The 24724-nt window shown below is 35.3% G+C and overlaps 7 protein-coding genes across 8 annotated transcripts in view; 2 read left to right on the forward strand and 5 right to left on the reverse strand.

Annotated features, from left to right (window-relative positions):
* Su(var)3-3 (lysine-specific histone demethylase Su(var)3-3) overlaps positions 1–4067 on the reverse strand; it is a 213352-nt gene extending 209285 nt beyond the window's left edge. The window contains exons 1-7 of the mRNA XM_089843698.1: positions 3851–4067; positions 3272–3587; positions 3015–3186; positions 2811–2917; positions 2596–2677; positions 1272–1735; positions 510–732 (exon numbers count right to left, since the gene is read on the reverse strand). Of these exons, the coding sequence (XP_089699824.1) occupies positions 510–732; positions 1272–1735; positions 2596–2677; positions 2811–2917; positions 3015–3186; positions 3272–3562 (1339 nt within the window). The 5' untranslated portion in view covers positions 3563–3587; positions 3851–4067. The remainder of the gene's footprint in view (positions 1–509; positions 733–1271; positions 1736–2595; positions 2678–2810; positions 2918–3014; positions 3187–3271; positions 3588–3850) is intronic.
* A 1122-nt stretch (positions 4068–5189) lies between these two features.
* Positions 5190–6269, forward strand: LOC149661724 (tRNA-splicing ligase complex subunit ASW-like). Its single transcript, XM_089843762.1, has 4 exons — positions 5190–5388; positions 5502–5644; positions 5714–5993; positions 6074–6269. The coding sequence occupies exons 1-4, from the start codon at positions 5290–5292 to the stop codon at positions 6119–6121; spliced, it is 570 nt and encodes a 189-aa protein (XP_089699888.1). The 5' UTR covers positions 5190–5289; the 3' UTR covers positions 6122–6269.
* On the reverse strand, positions 6196–15821 carry LOC149661725 (VPS35 endosomal protein-sorting factor-like). Of its 2 annotated transcripts, none has more exons than XM_089843684.1 (14): positions 15702–15821; positions 11558–11873; positions 11345–11486; positions 10616–11126; positions 10380–10551; positions 9440–9721; positions 9249–9365; positions 9130–9183; positions 8760–9070; positions 8338–8693; positions 7591–7730; positions 7355–7520; positions 7164–7282; positions 6196–6596 (listed from the first exon to the last, which is right to left on the reverse strand). In XM_089843684.1, exons 2-14 carry the CDS (start codon positions 11783–11785, stop codon positions 6351–6353), a joined length of 2844 nt encoding a protein of 947 aa, XP_089699810.1. In that variant the 5' UTR covers positions 11786–11873; positions 15702–15821; the 3' UTR covers positions 6196–6350. The 2 variants fall into 2 exon arrangements, with proteins under 2 accessions (XP_089699810.1, XP_089699809.1); XM_089843683.1 differs by lacking the exon at positions 15702–15821 and adding an exon at positions 12125–12260.
* Positions 12286–15643, forward strand: Gga (ADP-ribosylation factor-binding protein Gga). The gene is made up of 11 exons (XM_089843708.1): positions 12286–12425; positions 12570–12730; positions 12792–12890; positions 12953–13111; positions 13171–13242; positions 13317–14097; positions 14176–14317; positions 14386–14594; positions 14665–14831; positions 14897–15007; positions 15072–15643. The coding sequence occupies exons 1-11, from the start codon at positions 12386–12388 to the stop codon at positions 15168–15170; spliced, it is 2040 nt and encodes a 679-aa protein (XP_089699834.1). The 5' UTR covers positions 12286–12385; the 3' UTR covers positions 15171–15643.
* On the reverse strand, positions 15042–18863 carry LOC149661727 (AP-5 complex subunit zeta-1-like). The gene is made up of 10 exons (XM_089843697.1): positions 18651–18863; positions 18350–18586; positions 18073–18290; positions 17572–17994; positions 17330–17508; positions 16871–17256; positions 16694–16816; positions 16144–16456; positions 15908–16083; positions 15042–15840 (listed from the first exon to the last, which is right to left on the reverse strand). Exons 1-10 carry the CDS (start codon positions 18839–18841, stop codon positions 15714–15716), a joined length of 2373 nt encoding a protein of 790 aa, XP_089699823.1. The 5' UTR covers positions 18842–18863; the 3' UTR covers positions 15042–15713.
* A 67-nt stretch (positions 18864–18930) lies between these two features.
* Positions 18931–20055, reverse strand: zuc (Mitochondrial cardiolipin hydrolase zuc). Its single transcript, XM_089843753.1, has 2 exons — positions 19306–20055; positions 18931–19218 (listed from the first exon to the last, which is right to left on the reverse strand). Exons 1-2 carry the CDS (start codon positions 19817–19819, stop codon positions 18983–18985), a joined length of 750 nt encoding a protein of 249 aa, XP_089699879.1. The 5' UTR covers positions 19820–20055; the 3' UTR covers positions 18931–18982.
* A 974-nt stretch (positions 20056–21029) lies between these two features.
* LOC149661729 (Golgi apparatus membrane protein TVP23 homolog B) lies at positions 21030–22367 on the reverse strand. Its single transcript, XM_089843298.1, has 5 exons — positions 22031–22367; positions 21734–21968; positions 21536–21661; positions 21335–21460; positions 21030–21264 (listed from the first exon to the last, which is right to left on the reverse strand). The coding sequence occupies exons 1-5, from the start codon at positions 22090–22092 to the stop codon at positions 21190–21192; spliced, it is 624 nt and encodes a 207-aa protein (XP_089699424.1). The 5' UTR covers positions 22093–22367; the 3' UTR covers positions 21030–21189.
* Positions 22368–24724: the final 2357 nt, after the last annotated feature.

Below are 24724 nucleotides of genomic sequence, written 5' to 3' on the forward strand. Positions count from 1 at the left end.
CTAATTAATTAATTATTTCTTCCCAATCAACCCCCAAGTCAGTCAAACCCGATCAAATTTACGAGCCTAAACTCGATTTACAAAATAAAATCGCGAAGTTTTACAAATTAAAATTAAAAGATAATTCGAGTTTATATAAAAAAACTCAACTCGTTTTACATACCTTTTAAAAATCGCGATAATTTACAAAACAACAAAAATGTAATAACAATGTAAAGGGAACGTAAACATCTCTAATCTCATTTTAAAACACATGAGTTCAAGATCATACCTTCCCTTCAATTTTCAAAATCAAAAAAATAATATAAACAATCATTCAAATATCACATGAACATTCTTTCACACAGGGGGAGTTAGGGAAAGGAAAAGTTCTGCCTCACTATCGCCACCTATAAGCTAAAAAAAAACCTAAAGGAATGGACAGGGTCACGTGTCTAAACAGCGCCAAATTCAAATTCAACTTCGCCAAAACAATACATTCACCTTAGAAAATTTTGTTTTAAGCTCACCAGTTAGATGACTGCCGGTAAATTCGAAGTCGTCATCCTGATCCCAATGCTTCAGTGATAGATTGGTCAATGGGGTCGCGTTGGCAAACTCCAAGTTTGCAAAATGCCAATCCAATACTTGTCGATCTCTAGATGACAAATAGACATCACTAGGAGGAGAAGCTTCCAATTCCTGTAGTTTATCCTCGAGTTCCTTTTGTTGTTCCAATAGTTGATCCCAATCCTAAATAAATAAATAAATAAATGGCAAAAAAAAGGTTTGATTGTTGCGTTAACGTAACAATTTTGTTAAAAACATTTGAGCCAAGGCTTAGCAGTTGTCCAAAAGAATTTCATTAAAAACATTTGAGCCAAGGCTTAGCAATTGACAAAAAAAAAAAGAATTTCATTAAAAACATTTGAGCCAAGGCTTAGCAATTGACAAAAAAAAAGAATTTCATTAAAAACATTTGAGCCAAGGCTTAGCAGTTGACAAAAAAAAAGAATTTCATTAAAAACATTTGAGCCAAGGCTTAGCAGTTGACAAAAAAAAGAATTTCATTAAAAACATTTGAGCCAAGGCTTAGCAATTGACAAAAAAAGAATTTCATTAAAAACATTTGAGCCAAGGCTTAGCAGTTGACAAAAAAAGAATTTCATTAAAAAGTCATTTGAGCCAAGGCTTAGCAGTTGACAAAAAAAGAATTTCATTAAAAACATTTGAGCCAAGGCTTAGCAGTTGACAAAAAACCGACTGTAAGAAAATATAATTGACTTATTTACCTTGCAAGCCACAGTCAAATCCCGCTGTTTGCTTCGGAGAACAAATTCTTGAGTGACATCTTTCTGTTGTTTGTTTTCAGAAAGTTCCTTGTACTGAAGATTCAAGGCTTCAATTTGTTCCCTCTTTTGAAGCATGTCAGTCTGATTAACGCGTAGTTTTTCTTGCAACTCCAAGATAGCTTTCCAATGCTGAATTTGACGTTCCTTGACATTCTTCTCTTGCAATTTAATGACCCATTCCAAGGCCTGACCGAGTGAAACCGGCTTGGACTGAACAAAGTTAAAGTCCAGTTGATGGGACAAGTAAGAAGTGGCTTCCAATAAACGGTTGAATTCTCTTTCAACCATTTCATCTTTGTCCTTGGGTACCGTATTTCCATTGGACTCGTACAAGGGACACTTTTGTCTAATTTTGTGAAGTTCCATGTTTATCTGTTTGCTAAGAACAGTTATGGGATTTCCCCCTAAAAAAATAGACAAAATCCACATTGATCTAAATGCTCAAGTCACTAAGCCTAATCCATTGTCTTTGTTAACACGTGGTTGCCTCGAAAATTGAAATAAGTCTGCCCTAAATGCTCAAGTCACTAAGCCTAATCCATTGTCTTTGTTAAAACGTGGTTGCCTCGAAAGTTGAAATAAGTCTGCTCTAAATGCTCAAGTCACTAAGCCTAATCCATCGTCTTTGTTAAAACATGGTTGCTTTGAAAGTTGAAATAAGCCTTCCCTAAATGCTCAAGTCACTAAGCCTAATCCATTGTCTTTGTTAACACGTAGTTGCCTCGAAAGTTGAAATAAGTCTGCCCTAAATGCTCAAGTCACTAAGCCTAATCCATTGTCTTTGTTAACACTTGGTTGCCTTGAAAGTTGAAATAAGTCTGCTCTAAATGCTCAAGTCACTAAGCCTAATCCATTGTCTTTATTAACACGTGGTTGTATTGAAAGTTGAATACAAAGTGGTGGAACACATTTTTATCATACACTTAATGTAACATAAACTAAGCCTAAAATAGCAACTAAAATAAAAGTACCCTATTGGCTTGACTGAGCCAGCCATAAAAATGCTAGTCACTAAGCCTAATCTCTTTGTTGCCACGTGGCAGGCGGCCATTTTGGATAAAATCAAAAACGTAGTATCTGTTCTGCTCAGCTTCATATTTAAAATTACGCGTTTTTAAGAAATTATGTGTTCTATTTTAGCTTTTCTTAACAATATTTTGCAAAACAATTTGTTAACCCATGAAGTTAAATAGTTAGTTTTAACACCAACAATAGAAGAGTAATTCCCCCCCAAAAAATATGTTTGCTTAACCTATTGACCTACCTAAGCCTGTGACCACCATGGCTCCCAAATCAGCAATGTAACTTCCTTTACGAAAAGTGGCTACTCTACCACCAACTCGATCCTAAAAAAAAAAAAAAAAATAATAAAGACATTTTGATCAGTTTAATAAAAATAAAATAAAATAAGTTTAGCAACATTTATTTCTCCTTAAATTAAATTAAATCAAATTATGTAAATCTTAAGTAACTCCATACCCTGGCTTCCAAAACAATGACTTCCATTCCAAACTGCTGTAGCTGTTGAGCAGCAGCCAATCCACATATTCCAGCACCAATAATAATGACCTTCCCATGCTTTTTAACTGAAAAAGATAATTAAATTCTAAAATATTAACAAAGTTCATAGTTCAAAGTGTTAATTAAGTATCTTTCCATTTTAGTTTAGAAACTCTTAATTACCAGGCAAACTTTTAAGTCTTTTAAAAACACCAAAATTAATATATCCATGACGTTCTAAGTAGGCGTGAATTCTCATAACTAATGGTCCATCACTATTATAAGGAGCATCAATTTGGGGAAGAGCGTTTTCAAAGATTAATTGTAACTTTGGGTTTTCAAGCCATAGTTGAAGCTGTAATTATTTAATTTAATTAAATTAAATTGAATTAATTAAACTGGTGACGTCTTCACTACAATTAGTTAAGACAACTATTTACCAATCTATTCCGAATATGTAGAAACACTTTCTGGGTTTGAGGGGGTCCTTGAGCGATATCGGGAAAGCAAGAAGCTTCTTGAGCCGTCATTTTATCAAATGGAAGTCTGCTTTGAAATGCAGCTCCTTCAAGTCCAGTTGGGTCATCATGTTCACTGTCAATTTCCTCCGTTTCTTCAGTCCCTCCAGTAGCAGCAGCGGTAGCAGCAGCTGTAGTTGAGGGCCCTGGTATGGGCTTCGTGTTTGTGCTAGGAACCACTACGGGTTTATCCTTTTCATCATCAGAAACCATACTTATCTCGATGTTAGACGGAATGCTTTGTTCAAACAAACAAACAAACAAATAAAGTCAAAAACCTTTTCAAGTTTGTACCTGTCAACAATAATCGCGAAAATTGTAGCCTAGAATGAACTTGACGTTATTCAATTCAACAATCTCCTTGTCAAAAAAATGTTGCAACATATTTAAGCCTTGGTCATAACACACGAATTACGCGGCATAACAGAAATGCTAAATAATTAAGCGTGTTTAACCCATTTTATTGATATTACTCAATTATTGGGTATATTTGATACGTACCTTCAAAGAAATTAACGAAAATTAATTATTTTATTCGAGCAAAAATTGCAATTTTCGATCCGACAAAATAATGAACCGCCGCTTGAAATCGAATCGCAGGAAAAAAGAAATTATCCACCGGTTGATGTCGCCGGCTGATTAGTCACGTGGTCTCTGTCTCCCCACGTGGTACCTTCAAAATTGACGAATATCGCCGGTCAAAATAATGAACTGTGACTTGAAATTTGCATCACTGTAATTAAAAAATAAATGTTATATTGAAAAAAAAAATTCTAAAAAAAAAATTCTAATTATCTGAAAATAACTACCTAAATTTGCTAAATTTCTATTCAGAATTAGTTTATCTAACTAAAATTTAGGCTATTCAACATTTAATCGCAATTAAAAACTATTTTAATCGCTTAATGTAATGTTAAATTGAAAAAATTTACTTTTTTACAAAACTATTTCTAAATATCCCAAAATATCTACCTAATTTTGCTAAATTTCTATTCAGAATTAGTTTATCTAACTATAATTTAGGCTATTCAACATTTAATAGCAATTAAAAGATATTTTAATTGCTTAATGCAATGTTAGATTGAAAAAATTATTTTTTCCAAAAATATTTCTAAATAACGGAAAATAATCAGCTAATTTTGCTCTATTTCTATTCATAATCAGTTAATCTAACTCTTATTTAAGTGATTCATCAATTAATTGCGATTAAAACCGATTTAAATTTAAATAAATTGCTTAGTTAGCTAATACGGCTACTGGGTTTTCTTAAAATTCGCTAAGCCTAGTTTGAAATTTTAAAATGCGTAAAAAGGTGCGCAGAAAGCTAATTTTCGTTCAACTGTTCTGAATAATATTTCAACACCCTCCCCCCTTAGTAACCATGGTAACCGCTCCTCTTTCAAGTTGAAAGAGGAGCGGTTACCATGGTTACTAAGGAAGTTTCAACCTATTTTTTTAATGTCTATTTCACCGGTTTGAAATGGTTTTTGGCTTCCGGACCAAAATTAATTACATAATTCAAGCCAGAAATCTGTATTAGGCTTACAAATTTTGTGTATTAATTACATTATAAAGTTTTAATCGAAATAAAATGGGTAAATTTAGTTTAAATTGACGAAAATGCTTTGTTATTACCAAGGCTTAAGGATATAAGTCCATTTCACTTATTTCGACGACTAGAAATTATTTTTTAAATAAATTGTGTTTAATTAATATTATCTCGAACTTTATTTAAAATAATATTAATAACAAGAACAACAGGCTCACATTTAGGCGCTGCTCATTTTGAAATCAAAACCGATCAAAACCCAAGAAAAAATAAATGATCCACCAGCCGATGTCGCTGATTAGTGGTCCCTAGTCCCTACAAAGTTGACAAAAAATGGGCACCTAAGTTTCTTGAAATTTTATTTTATTATTAAATTATTTAATTAGATATAATGAATTCTAATAAACAAACCAAGAAGTATTTAACACTCTTGGAATTACAACATCCTGAAAATTTAAACAAAGAATGGTTGCTTTCATTACTAAAAGAGGTAAACATTGAAGGAATTGGTTAAGCCTTGGTACAAGATTATGTTAAATTTCTTCATTTTGAAGTTGAACCATAACACCTGGGCCTCGGGAATGTTTTTTTTTTAATTTTTAGAGATATATAGGAAATAAATCTGTTAAAGACTTGGATAGAGTCGATTTAATCGAATTATATCACGAAATTATCCAGCCCTATCCTCAAAGAGATTACTGCAAAAATAGAAGGGGTATTTTGCTCTCCAAAGCCAGAGAGGAGAGGTAGAGTAACCACATGTCTTAACCTAAAACCAAACCATGGGGTGTCAGTGTCACAATCTTTATTTCCAGGGCTAATGAACAAGCTAACAAAGAAGCAGCAGATCCTATGCAAAGTTCAGGAACTACCATCCATGTTGTAACACCAACTAAACGTAAACTAGAAGACATCGAAGGGTGTAAAAGGGATAGGAAAATTTCTTTTACTAACAACTCAGTTAGTAAATCTCCATCTGAAAAATCTAAAGATGGTCACAATCTAAATGGCACTATTAAACCTGAAAAACTGTTAGATAATAAATCAAATGATGTGAAAAAACCATCGAAGAGAACAGCCTCTATTGATTCCGAGGTAAATATAACGAAACACACTCTATAAATGATTAGAATTAATTAATTAATTAATATTCCCATTTCCTTATGTCACAACAGGGTTCCGATAATGACATGAAAAAGCATAAAAAAATCACGTGGCCATAAATAAATCATGACAACATCCTAAATTTTCCCCATATTATTCACAAGATCAAGAAAAAATTTAACTACACATGGAATTCATGTGTATTTATGTATTTATTGTTTTAGGAATAATTAATCAATGTAAATAAATTTTTATATCATGGTAGAAGTTGTTGTTGTTGTTATTAAAATTAATCTTTAAATTATATACCCTTTAATCAAAATCAAACAGATTCTCGAATGAATTAATTTAAACTAGAGTTGGAATTTGGAGTCTCGAAGACAATTCAGAGTATGGTTTCCCACCAGCTTTGCAACCTTTCTTTTTAAGTGATTCCAGACATCGAACAGAATACCTGTTATCTATAACACCTTGTTTGTGCGCCAACATCCATAGATTAAAGGCCAAATCCGATAAAGAACCATTACATATGTCGGAGTGAATTGTTAGCCTTTGGAAAAGATCTAAAGCTAGAGTGCTTTGTCTTTTTGTATACTATAAATATAAGACAAAATGTTTATCATATAACATTGATTAAAGGGAGGGTGAAGTAGAAAATCAAGTGATTTTTTATCGATTCTTCTACTAATTATAAGACCAGTCTGCATAGTCAAACATTCAGGAAATACAGATTCCGAATGATTTTAAAATTCAAATTAGGTTCAGATTTTAAGTGTAATTTTAAAGAAGGTCCTCCGACCAATCGCGTAACGCCCTGCCTTTTTATTAACAAAATTCTCGTGGCACGTTCCGTGTCTCGCGCCACGATTATCACGTTGCGCGCGAATTTTATCAAATCTCGTGATAAATTTCATTCAACATGTAACGTGCCACGAGAATTTTGTTAATAAAAAGGCAAGGCGTTACGCGATTGGTCGGAGGTCCTTCTTTAAAATTATCCTTAAAATCTGAACCTAATTTGAATTTTAAAATCATTCGGAGTTGGTATTTCCTGAATGTTTCACTATGCAGACTGGTCTTATAATTAGTAGAATAATCGATAAAAAATCACTTGATTTTCTACTTCACCCTCCCTTTAATAATCAATAATTAAAACCATACATTTTTGTCCCCTAAGCATTTTAAATGAGTTAAAACTTCCTCCACAACTGTAGTTCCGATATTATTAATTTCATTTAGGAATTTTGGATCGCTTCCATATAGAGAGTCATTTGAATCAACTTAATGTTAAGTATTAATTAGTTTAACCTATTATTAATAACTATTCCTAGTTAAAATCTCTAGCCAGTTACCCTTTTCAATATGGTAAATATATTTTTCTTGGGACATGGCTGAAAGCAAGTTTAAAACACTAAGATAAATATGTGCTTTCGAGTCTCCGGTATTATCCCAAGTATAGTCTCTTATAATATTCAATAAACCTCGAACCAAGTACAGTGGTTCTTGTTCAGGATGATCCTAAATATAGTAAACTATTTAATTACATGTAAATTAAGGTGGATGGACAAAAAAATTAATGGAACCTTACAGGAACTATAAGTAATGTAGATAATAGATTATTCACGTATGAAACAAAAAAAGGTTCACTAGACTTTTGTTTACCATCCAATTCAATTGTTGGAGGAACTTCGGGTAATAAACTAACAGCGGCTTTGAAGAAAGCATCAGCTACAAGAGAATGTTTTCAGAAACGGTAACTTCTTTCTTCTTCATCAGTTTGTAATGAAATTACCATGGATGAAGGATGCGCGTGAGGAAATTTGTTTTCACGCTATAGGATCGGTAACTCCCTATCTCGAACGACAGAATATTCTGTATACACTCTGTTACAACGTCGGTTGTCAGCACGCGCAAAGCTATTTCTCTATGTAACGTAGCTTTGTACGTGCTGTCAAGAGACAAAAAACTACAGGATCTTCAGGATTTAAAATATCCGCGAGTTTTTTAGCTCGAGTGCACGGACCTCTAGGCCTTAGGTTCAAATAGGTGTGAAATTGCATACAGTCTACTACACGCATTTGAAACTAAGGCCTAGAGGCCCGTGCACTCGAGCTAAAAAACTCGCGGATATTTTAAATCCTGAAGATCCTGAAGTTTATTGTCTCTTGACAGCACGTACAAAGCTACGTTACATAGAGAAATAGCTTTGCGCGTGCTGACAACCGACGTTGTAACAGAGTGTATACAGAATATTCTGTCGCTCGAGATAGGGAGTTGTCTATCCTATAGCGTGAAAACAAATTTCCTCACGCGCATCCTTCATCCATGAAATTACCTTGTGATAAACACTGGTTCAGTAGAGCAACTTGTCCGGAAACTAAGTATAGTTCAAGTCTCTGGAACACCCCCATTAAAGATGGAATAGTTATGAAGGCATAGGCGGTACAAGCCTTAACGAAAGACGCTGTTTTTCTAGTATGATGACCCTGTACAACCTGTCTCGTTTTCATAGCCAATAAATTGACACATTGAACCAATTGTGTTGCAACTGGGTCCAGGTTGCTGAATGTGGCTCTGGCTTCTACGTAAAAGCTCAATTGTTGTTCAAAATCACGTCCAAAGTTAATTCTTCTTATGAAACTAGAGATAAGGTGTGATATTTGTCGTTTCTCATCATCTAATGTCAAAGCGCTAGAAGAAAAAATAATACTTTATCGCCAAGTTCACAAGTAAAAGTTTAACAAGCGAATTGAGTACTTGACAGGATCGTGCATTGTCTTGCATATAAACATCAGAGCATTGATAACAACAGGATCACTTGTTGAATCATGAGGTGACCTGATAAATGCTTCTATAATGGCTTTACACGCGTCTACTTTAACATTCTCTTTTTGAAGCATGTCAAGGAATGGTAGAAATTTGTCCATAGAGAAAAGATCAGTCACATCAGGTAAGTGAGTGACTAAACGTTGAACAACTGATGCAAGTTGAGGGTAGTGATTCTCAAAAGCTCTATCGGGTAACATATGCTTCAAAATGTCTCCTAAGAAGGTATTTACTTCTAATTTCTAGAAAACGTTAAGATAGTTAAGATGGTAACTATAAACATTAAACTAACTAAACATACAGAAAAATGTTTAACAGGATACTGAATCCAAACTTCAGCACAACTCATATAATCCTATGTAGAAGTAAAGATAATTAACTATACTGAAAAAGGAACAGAAAGTAGACAAATTAACTAACAGATGGATTCTTCAATTTCGTCACCACTTTCCAAACTTCATTCAAAACTTGAAGTCGTTGATTTTCAGGAGGATCAGCTACTGCCAAACACAATCCTAAAGTTCTGAATAACATTGGCTAAATGACGCGAAAACAAATTTAAGTTAAGTTAAGTTAAATTCACTATAACTATGAAATTTAATAAGATGTACTTTAGGGAAACCTGTATCTTCACACTCCTTCATAATCTCAACAAACTTCAGTGACCTATTTGCAACAAACTGGGGTTGAAAAGCGGCCATGATAGAGTTCAAAAGTAGCGCGCTATTTGCCTGCGCTTGGCATTTGTCAAGGAGTTGAGCCAACAATGTATCAGTAGCTTTATAAGTTACGCATTGCAAAATCCAATCCAATGCTGGGGAAAATAGTGTCAAGTAAACTGAAAAGGGGACGTTTTGTTCGGCTAAGAGTTTCTTGACAAAACTACTGCTCAGCTACAATAAGAAATGAAATTTTAATAATTTCATTTGTAGAATTGAAGGAAAAGTACAGGTAACATTACATTATACCTAAAAAGAACGGCCATTCTTTTAAAGGGAGGGTGAAGTAGAAAATCAAGTGATTTTTTATCGATTCTTCTACTAATTATAAGACCAGTCTGCATAGTGAAACATTCAGGAAATACCAGTTCCGAATGATTTTAAAATTATTTCAAATTAGGTTCAGATTTTAAGGATAATTTTAAAGAAGGTCCTCCGGCCAATCGCGTAACGCCCTGCCTTTTTATTCACAAAATTCTCGTGGCACGTTCCATGTTGAATGAAATTTATCAAGAGATTTGATAAAATTCGCGCGCGACGTGACAATCGTGGCGCGAGACATGGAACGTGCCACGAGAATTTTGTTAATAAAAAGGCAGGGCGTTACGCGATTGGTCGGAAGTCCTTGTTTAAAATTATCCTTAAAATCTGAACCTAATTTGAATTTTAAAATCATTCGGAGTTGGTATTTCCTGAATGTTTGACTATGCAGACTGGTCTTATAATTAGTAGAAGAATCGATAAAAAATCACTTGATTTTCTACTTCACCCTCCCTTTAAGGTATAATGTTATGTTATCTGAACTGTTCCTTTAAAGAAGCTATTGCTGTACTTGATTATAGCTTTGAAGAAAATCCCAAAAGTTTTGAGAAACATGGTCCCTAACATCAGGAGCAATAGTCATTCCAACTCTACATAAATAACACCTAGCGTAAGCAGCTACAAGAGGATCTCCAATTCCCCTAATGGTTTTGGTCAGCCTCATTAAGGCTCTTGAATATTCCCTATTGAATTGAGATCGAAGCGATTAAACTTAAAAGGAACTTGAAAATCTAACCCAAATTTTACCCTTTATTTAGAAAACTATAAGATCTGAGGATTGCAGCCTCCACATAAAATCTGGGAATCAGTTCCCGTATAGAGGCTATCTTAAAAAACCAATTCCTACAAGTTTCCTTCGCATCTTCAGGAACTTGTTCGGGAGTAAAATTTTCGGGTAAAGGAATGGCTATGTTGCTTCCGGGTTTATAATACTGCGCTTTAGCGTGAATTCGTTGGTTTACTAAGCGACCAAAGTTGTCCAAAATATCGGTGATGAGGACAAACTTGCTTGGGTAAAACTTAACTACAGCTGTATCAACAAGTAGTTTGGCACATTGAATGGCTATTTTTAAAGCTTTGACCCTTTGATCTTGATCCCACGACTCTCTAAGGGCTTGATTTAGTTCTTCAATACGGCAAACATATTCTTGTTGGGATAAATTCAACATTTCCTTTACGGAACCTTCTTCAAAGTCATCTAGTTGTTCTAGACGTGTTTTGACCTTATCTGAGACTGTGCTAGAACTTTTAACTACCACTACAATGCAATTTTATTTTTTTTTAAATTAGTTGGGAGTTTTAAAAGGTGGAATTCATAAACGTCGGACGCAACGCAATTTAGTACAGGCAAAGGCAGGGCGTCGTGCGCAAAAGGCGGAAGTTTGCGCATGACGCTCTGCCTTTGCCTGTACTAAATTGCGTTGCGTCCGACGTTTATGAATTCCACCTTTAGACATTATTAAGTGTCAATAACACCTTTATCAGTTCCAGCTAAAAAACTAGTTGTGATAGAGAGCTTCTCAGAAGTGGTGTATCTAGTTAATATTGCAGATTTTTTGGATGTCCATGGTTCAAAACCATCATCTAAACTGATTGATCTCTTTGGAGTTGAAGCTTCCTAAATATATAATAGTTTAAAAGTCCCTATTTGACATGACAGCACAGTTTGGTGGGAATTTTGGCACATACTTGAGCTGCCATTTGACTAAGAGGGTCTGACGCTACTGCAAACTGAGACAATGGATCTAATCCCTCTAGAGCTGAGCTTAATGGATGCAAAACTGAGAGAGGGTCTATAGGAGTTGTTGAAGCAGTTGTCACTGATAACTTCCTGGGAGTTCCATGTCCAGATGAGGTAGCACTGCTAACTGAACTACCCCATCTTTTCACTTTACTCTCTTGGACTGTAATGGTCATGAGTTGCAGGGGATGATCCAAAGATACATCTTCCGATGGCAAATGACCATCTCGTTTCTCCAAATCATACAGACGTTTCCTTGACTGCCTGTTTCATAATACAGTTAACGCGCAAAATAATTTAAGCATGTCTGATGTCTCCTCCGATGAAATGCATAATAGACTAATGGCACCCCATGTTATTTCCCCATAGAGCTTAATACAGTCGAAGGCAGAGGGCTGCCATTACTATTCAACTATCTCATAATGATAAGCCAAGGTTTAATGAAGTTTAAACGCGTTAATTTTACCGTTGTTCTATTAAATAACACAAATTCTTCTTATAAATACAAAACTTACCATTCGTATGACATTCTACTAAATTTTGAATTAAATTTCACTTCGAATTTTATTTCACTTTCGTGGGTGTTGTTGTCATGAGACAGTATAAGCAGACGATAACGCCCGACGCGCCTTTAATGTTAAAGACCACCACAGGGTTTTTGACATGAAAAATTTTCCTTGTAGAGTTGATGAGTCTTAAACGGTAACATTGGTCATCGCGACACAAGCTTCTACGTGCGTTATTCTTTTAGACAATTAAATAAATCCATATCAAAAATGACGACTGACGATGACAGTAATTTGGAAATATTGCTGGGTAAGTTTTATTCATTTATTTAGTTTAAATTCCATCATTTTGGACACTCCCTGAAGTAACATCTTGTTCTGGACCAGTTGAGGGTCTTTGTGGTCATCGGTACACCAACTATATGCGCAATAATTTTCCTTTCTTAAATCATAGCTAAAGCCGCAAATCCTCTAAATAAGGAATTAGATTTGGAAGCTGTAAGTGCCTTTCATGATTGCATGTCAGAAGATCCTGAGGGGCCCCAAACAGCACTTAGATTCCTGGCTCATAGAATTCAATCTCCGCAAGAGAAAGAAGCGATGATGGCGCTTCTTGTAAGTATATAACCCAACCTACGACACACTTTGACACTCCTTAACACCATCCTCAAAACAGCTTTTAGAAGAATGTGTCAGAAAAAGTGATCCAAGGTTTCTTAATGAAATTGGAAAGTTTAGGTTTTTAAATGAATTAATTAAAGTTGTTAGTCCAAAGGTAAACGCTTCCAACACAACATTTAAGTAAAAATTTCTTACACGCGCTTTACCGAAACGCAGTACTTAGGCAATCGAGCTCCTTCAAAAGTGAAGCAGAAAATTCTGGAACTTATGTTCAAGTGGAGTGTTGAACTTAAGCACGAATCAAAAATTAATGAGGCCTATCAGATGCTTAGAAAACAAGGCGTCATTACGGAAGACCCCGTGCATGTTCTCGAGGTAATTGCAGTGATTTTGATTCAAGATCTCAAATTCGCTGAACAGTTCATATCTTCCAGCACTATGAACCTCCTGAAGCACCATCTCCTCGACCTCAAAATCCCATATTTGATGATGAAGAGAAATCCAAAGTATTTTTCAGTACAACATAATGCCCTGGAGCATGCATTTACCAATCTTCAACTTTTTTAATGAATTATTTTAGTTACTTCAAACACTCCTTCAAAGTAAAGACCCTGATGACTTGCAAGCCGCCAACCGGTTGATAAAAAGCATGGTTAAGGAAGCTGATAGAAGAATGGAATTAATGGCAAGAACCATGACTGAACTGGAAGCTGTGCATAACAACGCTGTTGTACTCTCCGACATGTTGGATCATTACCTTCCAGGAAAGACATTGGATGAAGAGAAGGACCTTATGAAAGAACTCTTTGAAAGTTGCGAGAGGTTGAGGCCAAAACTCTTCCGATTAGCTGGAGAGATGGATGAAAAAGATTCTGGACTAGATGACATTCTTAGAGCCAATGACGAGTTGACCGTGGTAATAAACAAATACAGGAAAGTGATGGGTATGGAAGATGGAGCTGTGTTTGATTTGGCTGCGCACGCCAAAAGTAGTTCTTCATCTATGGCTACAACCTCCTATGAAGCTTCATTAATGGACCTCGGTTCTCCAGTTACCAACTCGTCATCTACCAACTCGACAACTTCAAAGTCAAATGCTGACGTATCTTTCTTGGACGACCAACTATTGAATTTAGGTTTAAACGACGCCCCTGATATTCCTCTTAGTAATAGTTCCTCGGGTCTAATTTCTAATGACAATCCCAGTATGAGTGGCGCCACGTCCAAAAACCTTTTGTCAGATCTAGATCAGATATTTTCCACTCCAACCAACCAACCTAGTATTCCAATTACATCCATGATGAATAGTAAGGGATCAATGTTGCAACCAACAAACGCAATTTCTAAATCCCTTACCACAGGTAAATGGAGTTAGATGAAAGGTTATAGACCACGGTGTCATACACTAATCATTTTCTTTCCTACATAACAATGTCCAGTAAAACCTGCAACAACAACAATCGCGGATAGCCAAACTTCTAAACAGAAACTCGTTAGTGGGTTGGATGAGCTTGATGTTATTGGACAATCTCTACTTAAACAAAGTTTGCCTCTTAACATGACTAAAGTCGAATTTCCAAGGTAGTAAATGTTCCTCTTCGCCGCTGCCGACTCCTTTTGAACTCTTTAACCCATCTTTTGGTCAACAGTACGCCTCAGAAAGTTCCAATGAGCCAACTGCAAAGTCGACCTGGACCGATGATACCATCTCAAATCATCCAGGCGCAAGGTTCTTCTCTACTCTCTTCAATTTCGGACAATACAATCTTTACTTCCTCAAATTCCGCATCTCCCAGTCGAGGAAATGACGCGTTTTCTTTAGCAGACTTCTTTGTTCCTTTAGAAACAATTCAACCTGGTAGGGGTCGCCCCCCGAGCATCCGAGCTCGTTCTTACGGATTGTCCTTAACTTAATCATCCAATTACAGGAACTTTACCACCTTTATCACTACACGATAAAGATGGATTGACAGTTGTTGTGCATTTTGGAAAAGATAGTCCTAGAGAAGATGTTACAGTCATGGTGGTATCAACCATGAGCAAAAATACTAGAGCGCCAATAAAGAATGTTAAATTTCAGGCGGCGGTACCCAAGGTTGGATGACTGTACCTTCAAGCATCGTTCCTTTAATTTAATCTTTTACCTTTTCATCTACTTAGTCAATGAAAATCAAGCTTCAACCTCCATCCGCGACAGATTTACCACCGCATAATCCCATTTTACCTCCAGCAGCAATTACGCAAGTTATGTTGCTGGCTAATCCAAATAAGGTACAATATACTAAGAGAACTCGTCAAGCAATGATTGATAACCAACATTTTTCCCGTTTAATAGGATAAAGTTCGCCTAAAATATAAAATAACTTATACGGTAAATGAAGAAAACCAAACGGAAATAGGTGAAGTTGATAGTTTGTTGGCAACAACAAGATGACATTCTTCTCTTAAATTAAACAAATTTATATAAAAGAAAATCGGGCTCCTGAAAGATATATTAACTAAAGAAAAGATGAAAAATATTATACTCTTCAACAACACATTAAATAAATTGAAATCCATCGCGTTAATTGGTCATTTGATTGATACTTTTGACCTTGATTTAGCATTCCATAAAGAAAAAAACTTATTTGACAGAAGAAAAAACAAATTAAACAAATCCCTAAGATTAAGATTAAGAGCAACTTGAACTTATGTCCCAAACCATTTCTATCATGTTAATGTTATAAACTCGTGTTTTGTACATACAACGTAGTTTTTTTTTTTTTTTTCGCAATTACCCCTTTTACATTTGTTTCTAGTCTAAATTAATTAATTAATTAATTCAAAATGTTAATTGCGTTTGTTTGTTTGTTTGTATGTTTGTTTATTATTTACCTTCGTTCATTAAAGATCTTTTCCCCCCATGAAGTCTCTTTTCTCCATTACTTTAAATTATATAACAAAATATAGAAATAGTACTACTAACGCTAACTACTAGTTAGTTAATGCTCTCACTACCCAATAGAGTCACGATTGTTTTTAAGGTTACAGGAAGAGCTGTTGGATCTTTATGCCACTTTCCACTGTAAATTTCTTTAGGTGGACTGAGAAGTAACGAAGCTACACTGCAATTTTGCAAAAACAGAAATTTATTAATTAATTATAAACATAATGACGTAATGCGATACTTACTTCGGCATTCTTAGTATTGCTAGTAACTCGTTAATTCTATCCATAACGATTTTATTGGCAATATCCTGAAGTTCAGTATCTTCATTCGAAACTGAATTAACTGGTGCTAATTTTTGACCAGCCTTACTTAAACATAAAATGGCCCTTGGAAGTAACTCCTGACTTCGACTGGCCAGCTGCAAGTTGAAAAGTTACTTACCATTAACTTTGAAATTCAATATTTTTGATCGACATACTTCAGATAGAGTTGTTAAAACAACGCAAACTAATTTCGGGAATTGGTGACTTTCAATGTCACTACTTGAACTTAGAATTTCATAGATGATCGTTTCCAGACCATCGTAATACCGCGTAACAATTTCGGGTTTGCAAAGATTCGTGTAACTAATACTGGTATATTCTCCGATAGCCCAAACTAAATTAGTGTAGACCTGAGTTACGGTTGTTACTTTTTTAATTTCGCTAACGAAATCCACGAGTTCTTCGTGTAAATGAATGATAAGTTCGGGATGTTTTTCGATAAGTTTTAGTATAGCTTCGGAAATAACTCTAAAACATGTAGGAAATAATGAGTACAGTACACTTCGACCGAGGGGGTAGACGCTCTAGATCTCTGTGTACACCTGAGTTCAAAAGAGTTCAGCTTTGACAGTGCATCGAGTTCAAATCCTTCGGAACTCAGAGTTCAGCTTTGACAGTACATTGAGTTCAAGTCATATTGTACACCTGAGTTCTCAAGTGTCTTCCCCCTCGACTTCGACCTATTCTCTCGCAAATATTTCGTACTTTTGAATATCATGCGAATATCCTTTAACGGGATAAATCTGTGTTACACGCTCTAACATTCCAGGCAACAATAATGAAGTCAAACCAGCGTCAGCGTTTTGAATAACCACGTCAAAGTATCGCCTAAGATACGCATTAATTTGGTACCTTGCAACTTCAACTTATTTCCCATCTTACCCAAGTAGACGTGTGGCTGTTTTGGAACAAGCTACAACCCTGGGATGAATTGCAAGTGGTTCGATAGCAGAGTGAAACTTTTCAACACGATTAAAAGTATCACCCATTCCACTTGATGGTCTAAGTATGTAATTGAACATGGCTTGGTACTCTGGTCTTCCGAATATTTGAAGTAGAGAGGGATCTAAGCCCATTAAGATTGGATTAGCTATAACTCTCATCAAATCTACGGTTTTGAGATTGCCTTGTTGCAAAAGTAACGAGGCAGTTAGACAAGGTAAATCCAGTAACGAATGAAAGGCTTCGACTGAAGTAAGGGACGATAGAAAAGATGGTAATATATGAAGGAAATCGCCTTCGAAAGTACTTGGACTCCAAGCAACAATCTATAAGTCCAAGAAGACGTAATTAGGGCACAGATACAATTTTCAAGTTCTGGTTTTCTTTTTTTTTTTTTACTTTAAGTAAGGATGGAAAGTATTTTTCAAGAAGACTGCTGTTGTAACATAAATTGGCCAAATTATCCCTTACGAACTTAATAATTTCGAAAGAAGAGGAACTATCACTGTAACACAAGGATACCGTGTCCCGAAAAAGGAATGGAACAATGTCATCAACTTTTCGCATCATAATACCACCTTAAATCAATTATAACTTGTTTAGCAGACACTCTCAATGATAATTATTGTAGAAGTTATTACAGTGTCTCATTAGAAACTGAGATGAGGCAACCAAAACTACCACATCGAGGTAACTCGGTTGTTTCGTGACGTTTCTGTCGTGTAATCTCCTGACAATTGAGAGGCAAGAAGGTACATGGTCACTATCAGCGGTACAAACTAAGCTCAGAAGGTTTAGTGCCTCAGCTAAAGCCCCTTTTTGCACTTCAATATCGCTAGGAATCAGAGCATTTCTTTCACTTTGTTCAATAATATGCAAACAATATTCTTTGATGGTGGTTAGAGATTCGGGAGATAATAATTCACGGAGTCTCAAGTTAGAAAAGGGATCAGTAGGAGCTGATGTATCTAAAGTGTTGGAAATATCACAGATGTTCTCAAGCCAAGGTAGAAGAAATAAGAAGCTTTGGCTGTTAAGAATTTGCTCCACGGTAACAGTTTCACCTATGGAACCAGTTACAGAGTGAATAAATGCGATAGCTAGTTTCTAAGTGGTTGTGGGACAAGGACAACGCTTTTTACCTATAGATAACAAAGTAGGCATGTCTTGGGTGACTGCCCCATCAAGTTCTTTCGCGACAACAGCCCTATTGGTTGTGATAAGCTTCTGAACTGCGAAATTCGTAATGAATTTCATTTGCTCAGTTGAAAGGATAGAATCCTTCGAACTGACAAGTTGGCCAAAAAATCCTAGTATCTTTGGTTGCAGATTTTCATTGATTTTAGGATTCTCAATGTTTCTGTCAGGCAATTCTTTGGTTACTTTTCTATTAAAACATTTTCATTCAAGGGACCATACTCTATAATCCTCGTGACAATCTTTTTGAAGCCTAAATCTCCCGCGCCCTGAGCTAAAACCACGGGTAAACTATTGGCCAAACAGCTTACATCGCCTGATTCCATAGCTTGGCATAAGTCAGGCTGAGGAGCCATTATTTGAAGACAATCAATGACAATAAGCCTATCAATCAACGGAGTGATTGTATTGAACAGTAAAGCCAATAAGGCATTAACACCCGCTTCAATTTCTTCCGCTCTGTAATGGAAAAGCTAAAGATAAGCCATTAAAGGCTTTCCTAAGGTTGTAAAGGCAGGCTTACTCATCTAGTCTCCCAAATAGTAATGAACTATACAATTCAATTAAATCTCGCCGTTTAACTTCTTTTGGGAAATTTTTAAGCAGATTATTAAAACTGGCGTAAACCGAATTAACATCTTTGTCCCGATAACTTGTAGTTGATATGGAAGACGAAAGTTTTGACACACGCCTCTCGTTTATAGAGAGCGCCATTTTTAAATCAACAAACACGTGACTAACGCGGTACGCCGAGAACAAAAAAAAAATAACAAAAATGTTTTTGGAAAAAAGGGATCGGGCTTTTCCTTATCTTTAATTTATTTTATTTATCTAAAATTGACAAATTTCGGATAACTATTTTGGTTTTGATAAATCCGTACAAGGCTTGGGGTCAAAATCTTTCCATAGCTTTTCAAACTCTCTTTTAAATGGTTGAACCAAATTTTGGTCTGTAGAAACTACGATATTTTCGTTATTTTTTAATACCGCAGCGCTGGTCCAATTAAAAGAACCATTCACTAATAATTCATTATCAATAATAACGAATTTGTGATGCATAAGATTTTCTATGTTCCGTCTGACTGGAATGCCTACATGCAACATTCATCTCCATCAGTCTCCATGCATTAGTAATTACCTTCGTTAAATTTTAAAAAATAATTAAAAAAAAAACATACCTAATGACATGAAATGTCCTCTTTTGGTTCCCGAAGTATCCGATTGATCTTTATCAATAATAATCCGAACTATAACTCCTCTTTTATGAGCTTCCGTGATGACTTGCGCGAGATTATTATTGGTAACTATGTACAGACAAAGATCCATTCGTTTTTGAGCTAGGGCGATGATTTGACACAAAATATCCAGAGAAGTTTGATCTCCGTGTAAATACCGACAATTTTTCAGGGTACATTTTTGGCTTTTATTAACTTCCTGGCAACTAATTCCCTTATCAGGGAAGAAGAAAACTGTCTGAAAGTAACTGTCGTTTCCTTTCAATCTATCAACTTCAATACCCGATTTTTTGAAAATAGATATCAGTTGATTTTCTAGCACTTCCCTACGAGCCCTAACGTTCTTTTGTTTACTATTTTTCTTACAAAACAACTGCCAAATATAATAACTAATTTCTGACACTAATGCAACTGAAACTATAACTGATGTTACAGTTATCCATGTTCTATTAGACATTAGTGCCTAATTATTTGAATATCTTTAAACTTACAAATATAGACAACGGAGCGGAGCCAGAAACAGCCTCCAACAAAATACAACACCGGAAAAATGGCGACAACGTGGTCCGAGTCCCGACTTGCCCCAACCCCAAGGGCCCAAACAAAAGCGAAACTAAACTGCTTCCACCCCCACCGTTCTCTATGCCCCTTTCTCCGTAAACGCTGTCAAGGTCGACTAGAGAGGTCGGACACTCACCGCTTTTGTAACCACACATGTAACGCTCTAAATTATATGATTTATAGGCTTAACATGAATGTGTAATAATACTTAGTTTAATTGGGAATTTCGATGTAAATTAGAGGGTATGCCATCCTAGAGTATCCCTTACTTACCTCGGAGTGTCTACTGGGAATAGACCCAACCAACAAATCTTTTGAATTTTTTTAAGGGCTCAGATCTGTTCCGGGTTTTGAGGCGAGAAAGGGATAACCCGATTGGCTTGATTTTGCCATGCGCAGAGCCTGTTTTACCTCAAGAGTCCAATCAGAAAAATAAGAGATTTATTTTCGTCGCTCAACGACAGATGGTACTACAGTCAACATCGTTAGTCACGTGATCCTATCCCTTAGATGGAGACGAGACCAAGCCAACTTGTTTATTTGTTGGTTGGGTCTATTTTTACTCCATGTATTTGATTTCGCGAAGTGTCCAATCCCTCAGTTAAGCTACGCGACCTTGATCCCTATCTTTATGGCAGGAAATTGGCGTGCATTAAAAAAAAAAAACCCCGTCCCAGGGACAAACAGTAAGGACTAAGGAATTTTTTTTCTCTAAGCAAAGAGAATAAAGGGGAGGAGTAGAAACTCCACTCCTCTGCAGAAGATACCAGTGACCAGATAAAAATAGCAACAGGTTTTGCCCCACTATCCACTCCCCCTCTATACTCTCTTTGCTCTAAAGACTAAAGAGGGCAGGTGCAAGGCCTATTTATACCCCAAAATCTGTCAAAATAATTTATGTATGGACCCTATAAATAAATGTACAAGAGAAATAAAATGAAAGTCTTGAATTCTTGTAACAAAAATACTTATAATTGGATAAATTATGTTCATTTTTTTTTTTTTTTTCCTTTTTGAAATTTGTAGTGATAGGTGAAGAATAGCAAGTTATTTTCTCATTTAGCACTCTTTTAAGTGTCATTTTTCTTAATTAATTTATAGTATGAATAGTAAATCAACATCATTTAATATATATTATAGTAAAAATTAAATGTCATTTCAATTATTTCCGTTTATGACACAATAATCAGTTCCAGGAATGGAAATTGACTAGTAACTTAATTAACAACCACCAGTTTTGGTTTCTTTATGAAAGAAACATTGATTTTAGACTGTCCCTGAAAAGGGTTGAGGTTGCCCACTAGCACCACCTTCTTTTGGTTTATTCATTGAAGAAAACATCTAGATATCAGAAAGGACCAATTAAAATTGATCTCTCTGAATATAGTTTTTCAAAATTAATTTTTCTCACATTTCTTAACATTTGTTGTCCCATAAAATTTGAGGCCATTGACCCAATGGATTGTTTGCCCATTTTACACCTTAAGTATCCGTAAGTGTTTGCCCCATTTAATATTATTGCTATAACTACAATCATCTAGAATAATAAACCCAATTTAAATATAATAGATTGGTTGGGGGAAATTGACGACAGATTAATTAATTCACTTACAAACCACTTGAAGTTTAGTCGAAATATTGAAATGAAAAAGAAAATCACCCATATCAAGGGAAATATAACTATAGTGGTCCAAAATATTCGTGATTCTGAAGCATGCACCGCTTTATCCTCCCCTTCCTTTAAAATATATTATATTAATTAGAAAACAATGTTTTCTAACAAGTATAATATGTATAAAAAGGGTTTGACCTTTCTAGCTTCAAAAACCCAATGGCTTTTACCATCATCATCAACATAATTCCACCATCTTAAGCCAACTAAAACGCGACCAGTTACGTTTTTAACAGTCCAAAAATCCATGGAAAGTAGGATGACGATTGTTATAAAACTGGCGATAAAACTGTCACTAAAGAGACCACATAACATATAAACTACTATTGCAGCGACTCTGAATGCTAAATGGAAGAAGACCACTGCAGGATGCCTAAATTTTTCAGTACAGAATTAGGTCCATCCAGTTTCTAACAGAATTTAAAATATATTTACCTTAAATTTTGAGTAGGATTATCATCCTCAAAACGAATTGTTACGTCCTGTCCCGTGTCCATTTTGACTTTTTAGGATATCTTACCAGGCCAAGGCTTAGTAAATATATTATTTTTTAAGGCTTTTGCACCTTACGAATAATATTTTACCCAATCCCAATATAAAAAACCGATCTTAAAATAAGAGTTTTTAACATAAAATCACGATATACATTTATTCTAATTAAAAATAAACAGTGAAAAATTAACCGAAACAAGTTTTACAACCCAAATTTCAGGATGATTACCGTAAAAGGACTTCAATCTCTTACGTCATAAAACTGACGTTTTCACTTTCCGCGTGTCTCCGCTAGATGGCGAGTGTAAAGGAATGCTTTCCTTTTAACCCAAAATTTCCCGCCACTTTCAAATACCGTAAACAATGCGACAAACTCTATGATCAGGGAAGGGGCACCTCCATGTCTTTGACTGTATTCGGTTCTATTGGAAGATAAAATCGAGTGCTAACTCTCAATAAACGTTTCAGGTCTCAAATGTATTGCTAATTAACTTAACCCAATCCTTCTTAATGATAGTAAATTCCACTAGTTTTAGTTCAGTAGGTCAAAACTCCATTCACGCGTTACTTTAGTAGCCCTTCGTAGGGGTAAATAAATTTTTGTAAATTATGAAAAACGAGTTGAGACTCAGAACTTGTTTTGTCAAATGACCCATATAAATCAACGAAAAGGCGCTTATTTCCGTCATAGTGTGGAAAAGAGAAAACGTGAGTCGTTGAAGCTCCTTTACATACCGCAGTTTAAGAAAACGATGGATAGAGACAGATGTGACAAAATTTGAACCATTATGTTTTCGTAATTATAGTGGGTCAAAACTTTAGCCAAAATCAATAATAATACTTTATCCGGCTTTTCCAACGCTATTTCGGGAACAAAACCATACTTATGTAGAGGAAGTGAATAAGGTTACGACAAAAGTGACAAAGGTCTACGACCCAACCAACGTCTTTACAAGTTTAGAATCCAGAAAGGAGGTCGAATCGCGACTATGTACCGCACGCGATGCCTTCGTAACCTTAGCAATATATAACGTAACATTAAGCCTAACTGGGCGTATATTTTAAAAGAAAAATAAGTCTACAAATATATTTCTAAACAATGAAGATACAATTATACATAAAACCTAAATACATTCATTTAAAACAAAAGATGGTACGCCACAAAGATGAGTCACTTTAGATAATGGGTGTTAAAATGCTTCTAAGCATTGAAAAAGGGTTAAAACTGAACCAAAAAGTTAGGGTAGCGTTTATTCGCGAACGTTTTCAAACTACGAACGGGGTTACCAAATAACAGGCGTGCTTTTGGTTACAAGATTTTAAAAATTACTCGATAAGAATTCTTAATTAGCTTTTTGGTTCCTTTCCCCTTCTTTCTTCCATAACAGATGAACCCACGTTTCATAATTTTTAAAACCGATGGAGACTTTAGTTAAAAGATACCCCCAATAAATGAGCTCTTTTAGAGAAGTTTAAAAGGGTTTAAAACACAGTTTTTCACATCATAATTACACCTAAACTTTTGCGAAACAATTTTTTTATGGGAGGTTCTCGCCTTACTCGTGTAATGAATTGCAAAATTATTGTTAGAGAAAGATGCTTAAGGGGGAATAATTATTATGTAATCACGGTGTAACCCTTTCGTTGGTTCTCACCAATTTTTTTTTATTTTTGCACCAGACATATGACGTGGGTAGATTCTCCAGGGCTTACTAAAAAATATTTCATTTCGAGACAGTCAAAACTCGACTACTAAATTAAATTCCAATGTAAAAACACCTTACGTCACGATTTTAAAATTATCAATTGGGTACAAAGACGGCGTCTATAAATTTTCTTTTACGTATATAAAATTAGAACTTACACCTAAGTCTTTAAAACCTCCCACAACTTTGTACAAATTTGCGAGATGACGAATTTACCGGTTCGAGAAGGTAAATTCTAGTTGTAACTAGAACCTTCGAATGAAGGAACACTCGAGAAGAAAATGGGGAGGAGAAATTTTAAGAAATGATGGCCGATATTTCAAATGTTTACGTCACATTTCGACTTTGTTCGTTTCGTTATTATATAATGCTTTCAAACTATTGCTAGTATGGTATTTATAACCCCGTGTCTTCCTTCTTTAGCTTTATAAAGTCAAATGCGCAGTTCCCTTCAATATTAGGGTAACTCCTTTTCTGTTTTGACAAGGCTCTCTAAATGCCCACACATTTTTTTCTCAAGAGATTTATGTATGCAAAAAGGTACGCGACCTTTTACGGGGCACACACGGTGGTATTTTGTTGTTATTCTTATAAGAATAACACGGAACTTTTAAAGGGGACTTGTATTATAAATCATAGATTATGAATTTTATAAAACCGACCCGATTAAATAGGATATTTTGATTTAAATGATTTTCAAAAAAGAGGCGTGTAAAATAAATCCCCAAATTTTAACTTTTAACCGATTCTCGAATAGGAAAAGTTTGAAGAAATTTGAACGCGATTCTAGGCCTATATTTTGGCCAAATCTTCGGTGCAACTTCATTTGGTTATCAGCCAGAAAACCTAGTTGAAAAACCTTTTTATTTTCCTCTTAAAAAGTGTATTTATTTTAAAAATTCTAAGAACAAAAAATGGCTCCTAACACATT

The sequence above is a fragment of the Phalangium opilio genome, unplaced genomic scaffold, assembly GCF_054372755.1.
Source record: "Phalangium opilio isolate 3A_F unplaced genomic scaffold, DU_Popi_V2 ptg000070l_1, whole genome shotgun sequence".
NCBI lineage: Eukaryota > Metazoa > Arthropoda > Arachnida > Opiliones > Phalangiidae > Phalangium > Phalangium opilio.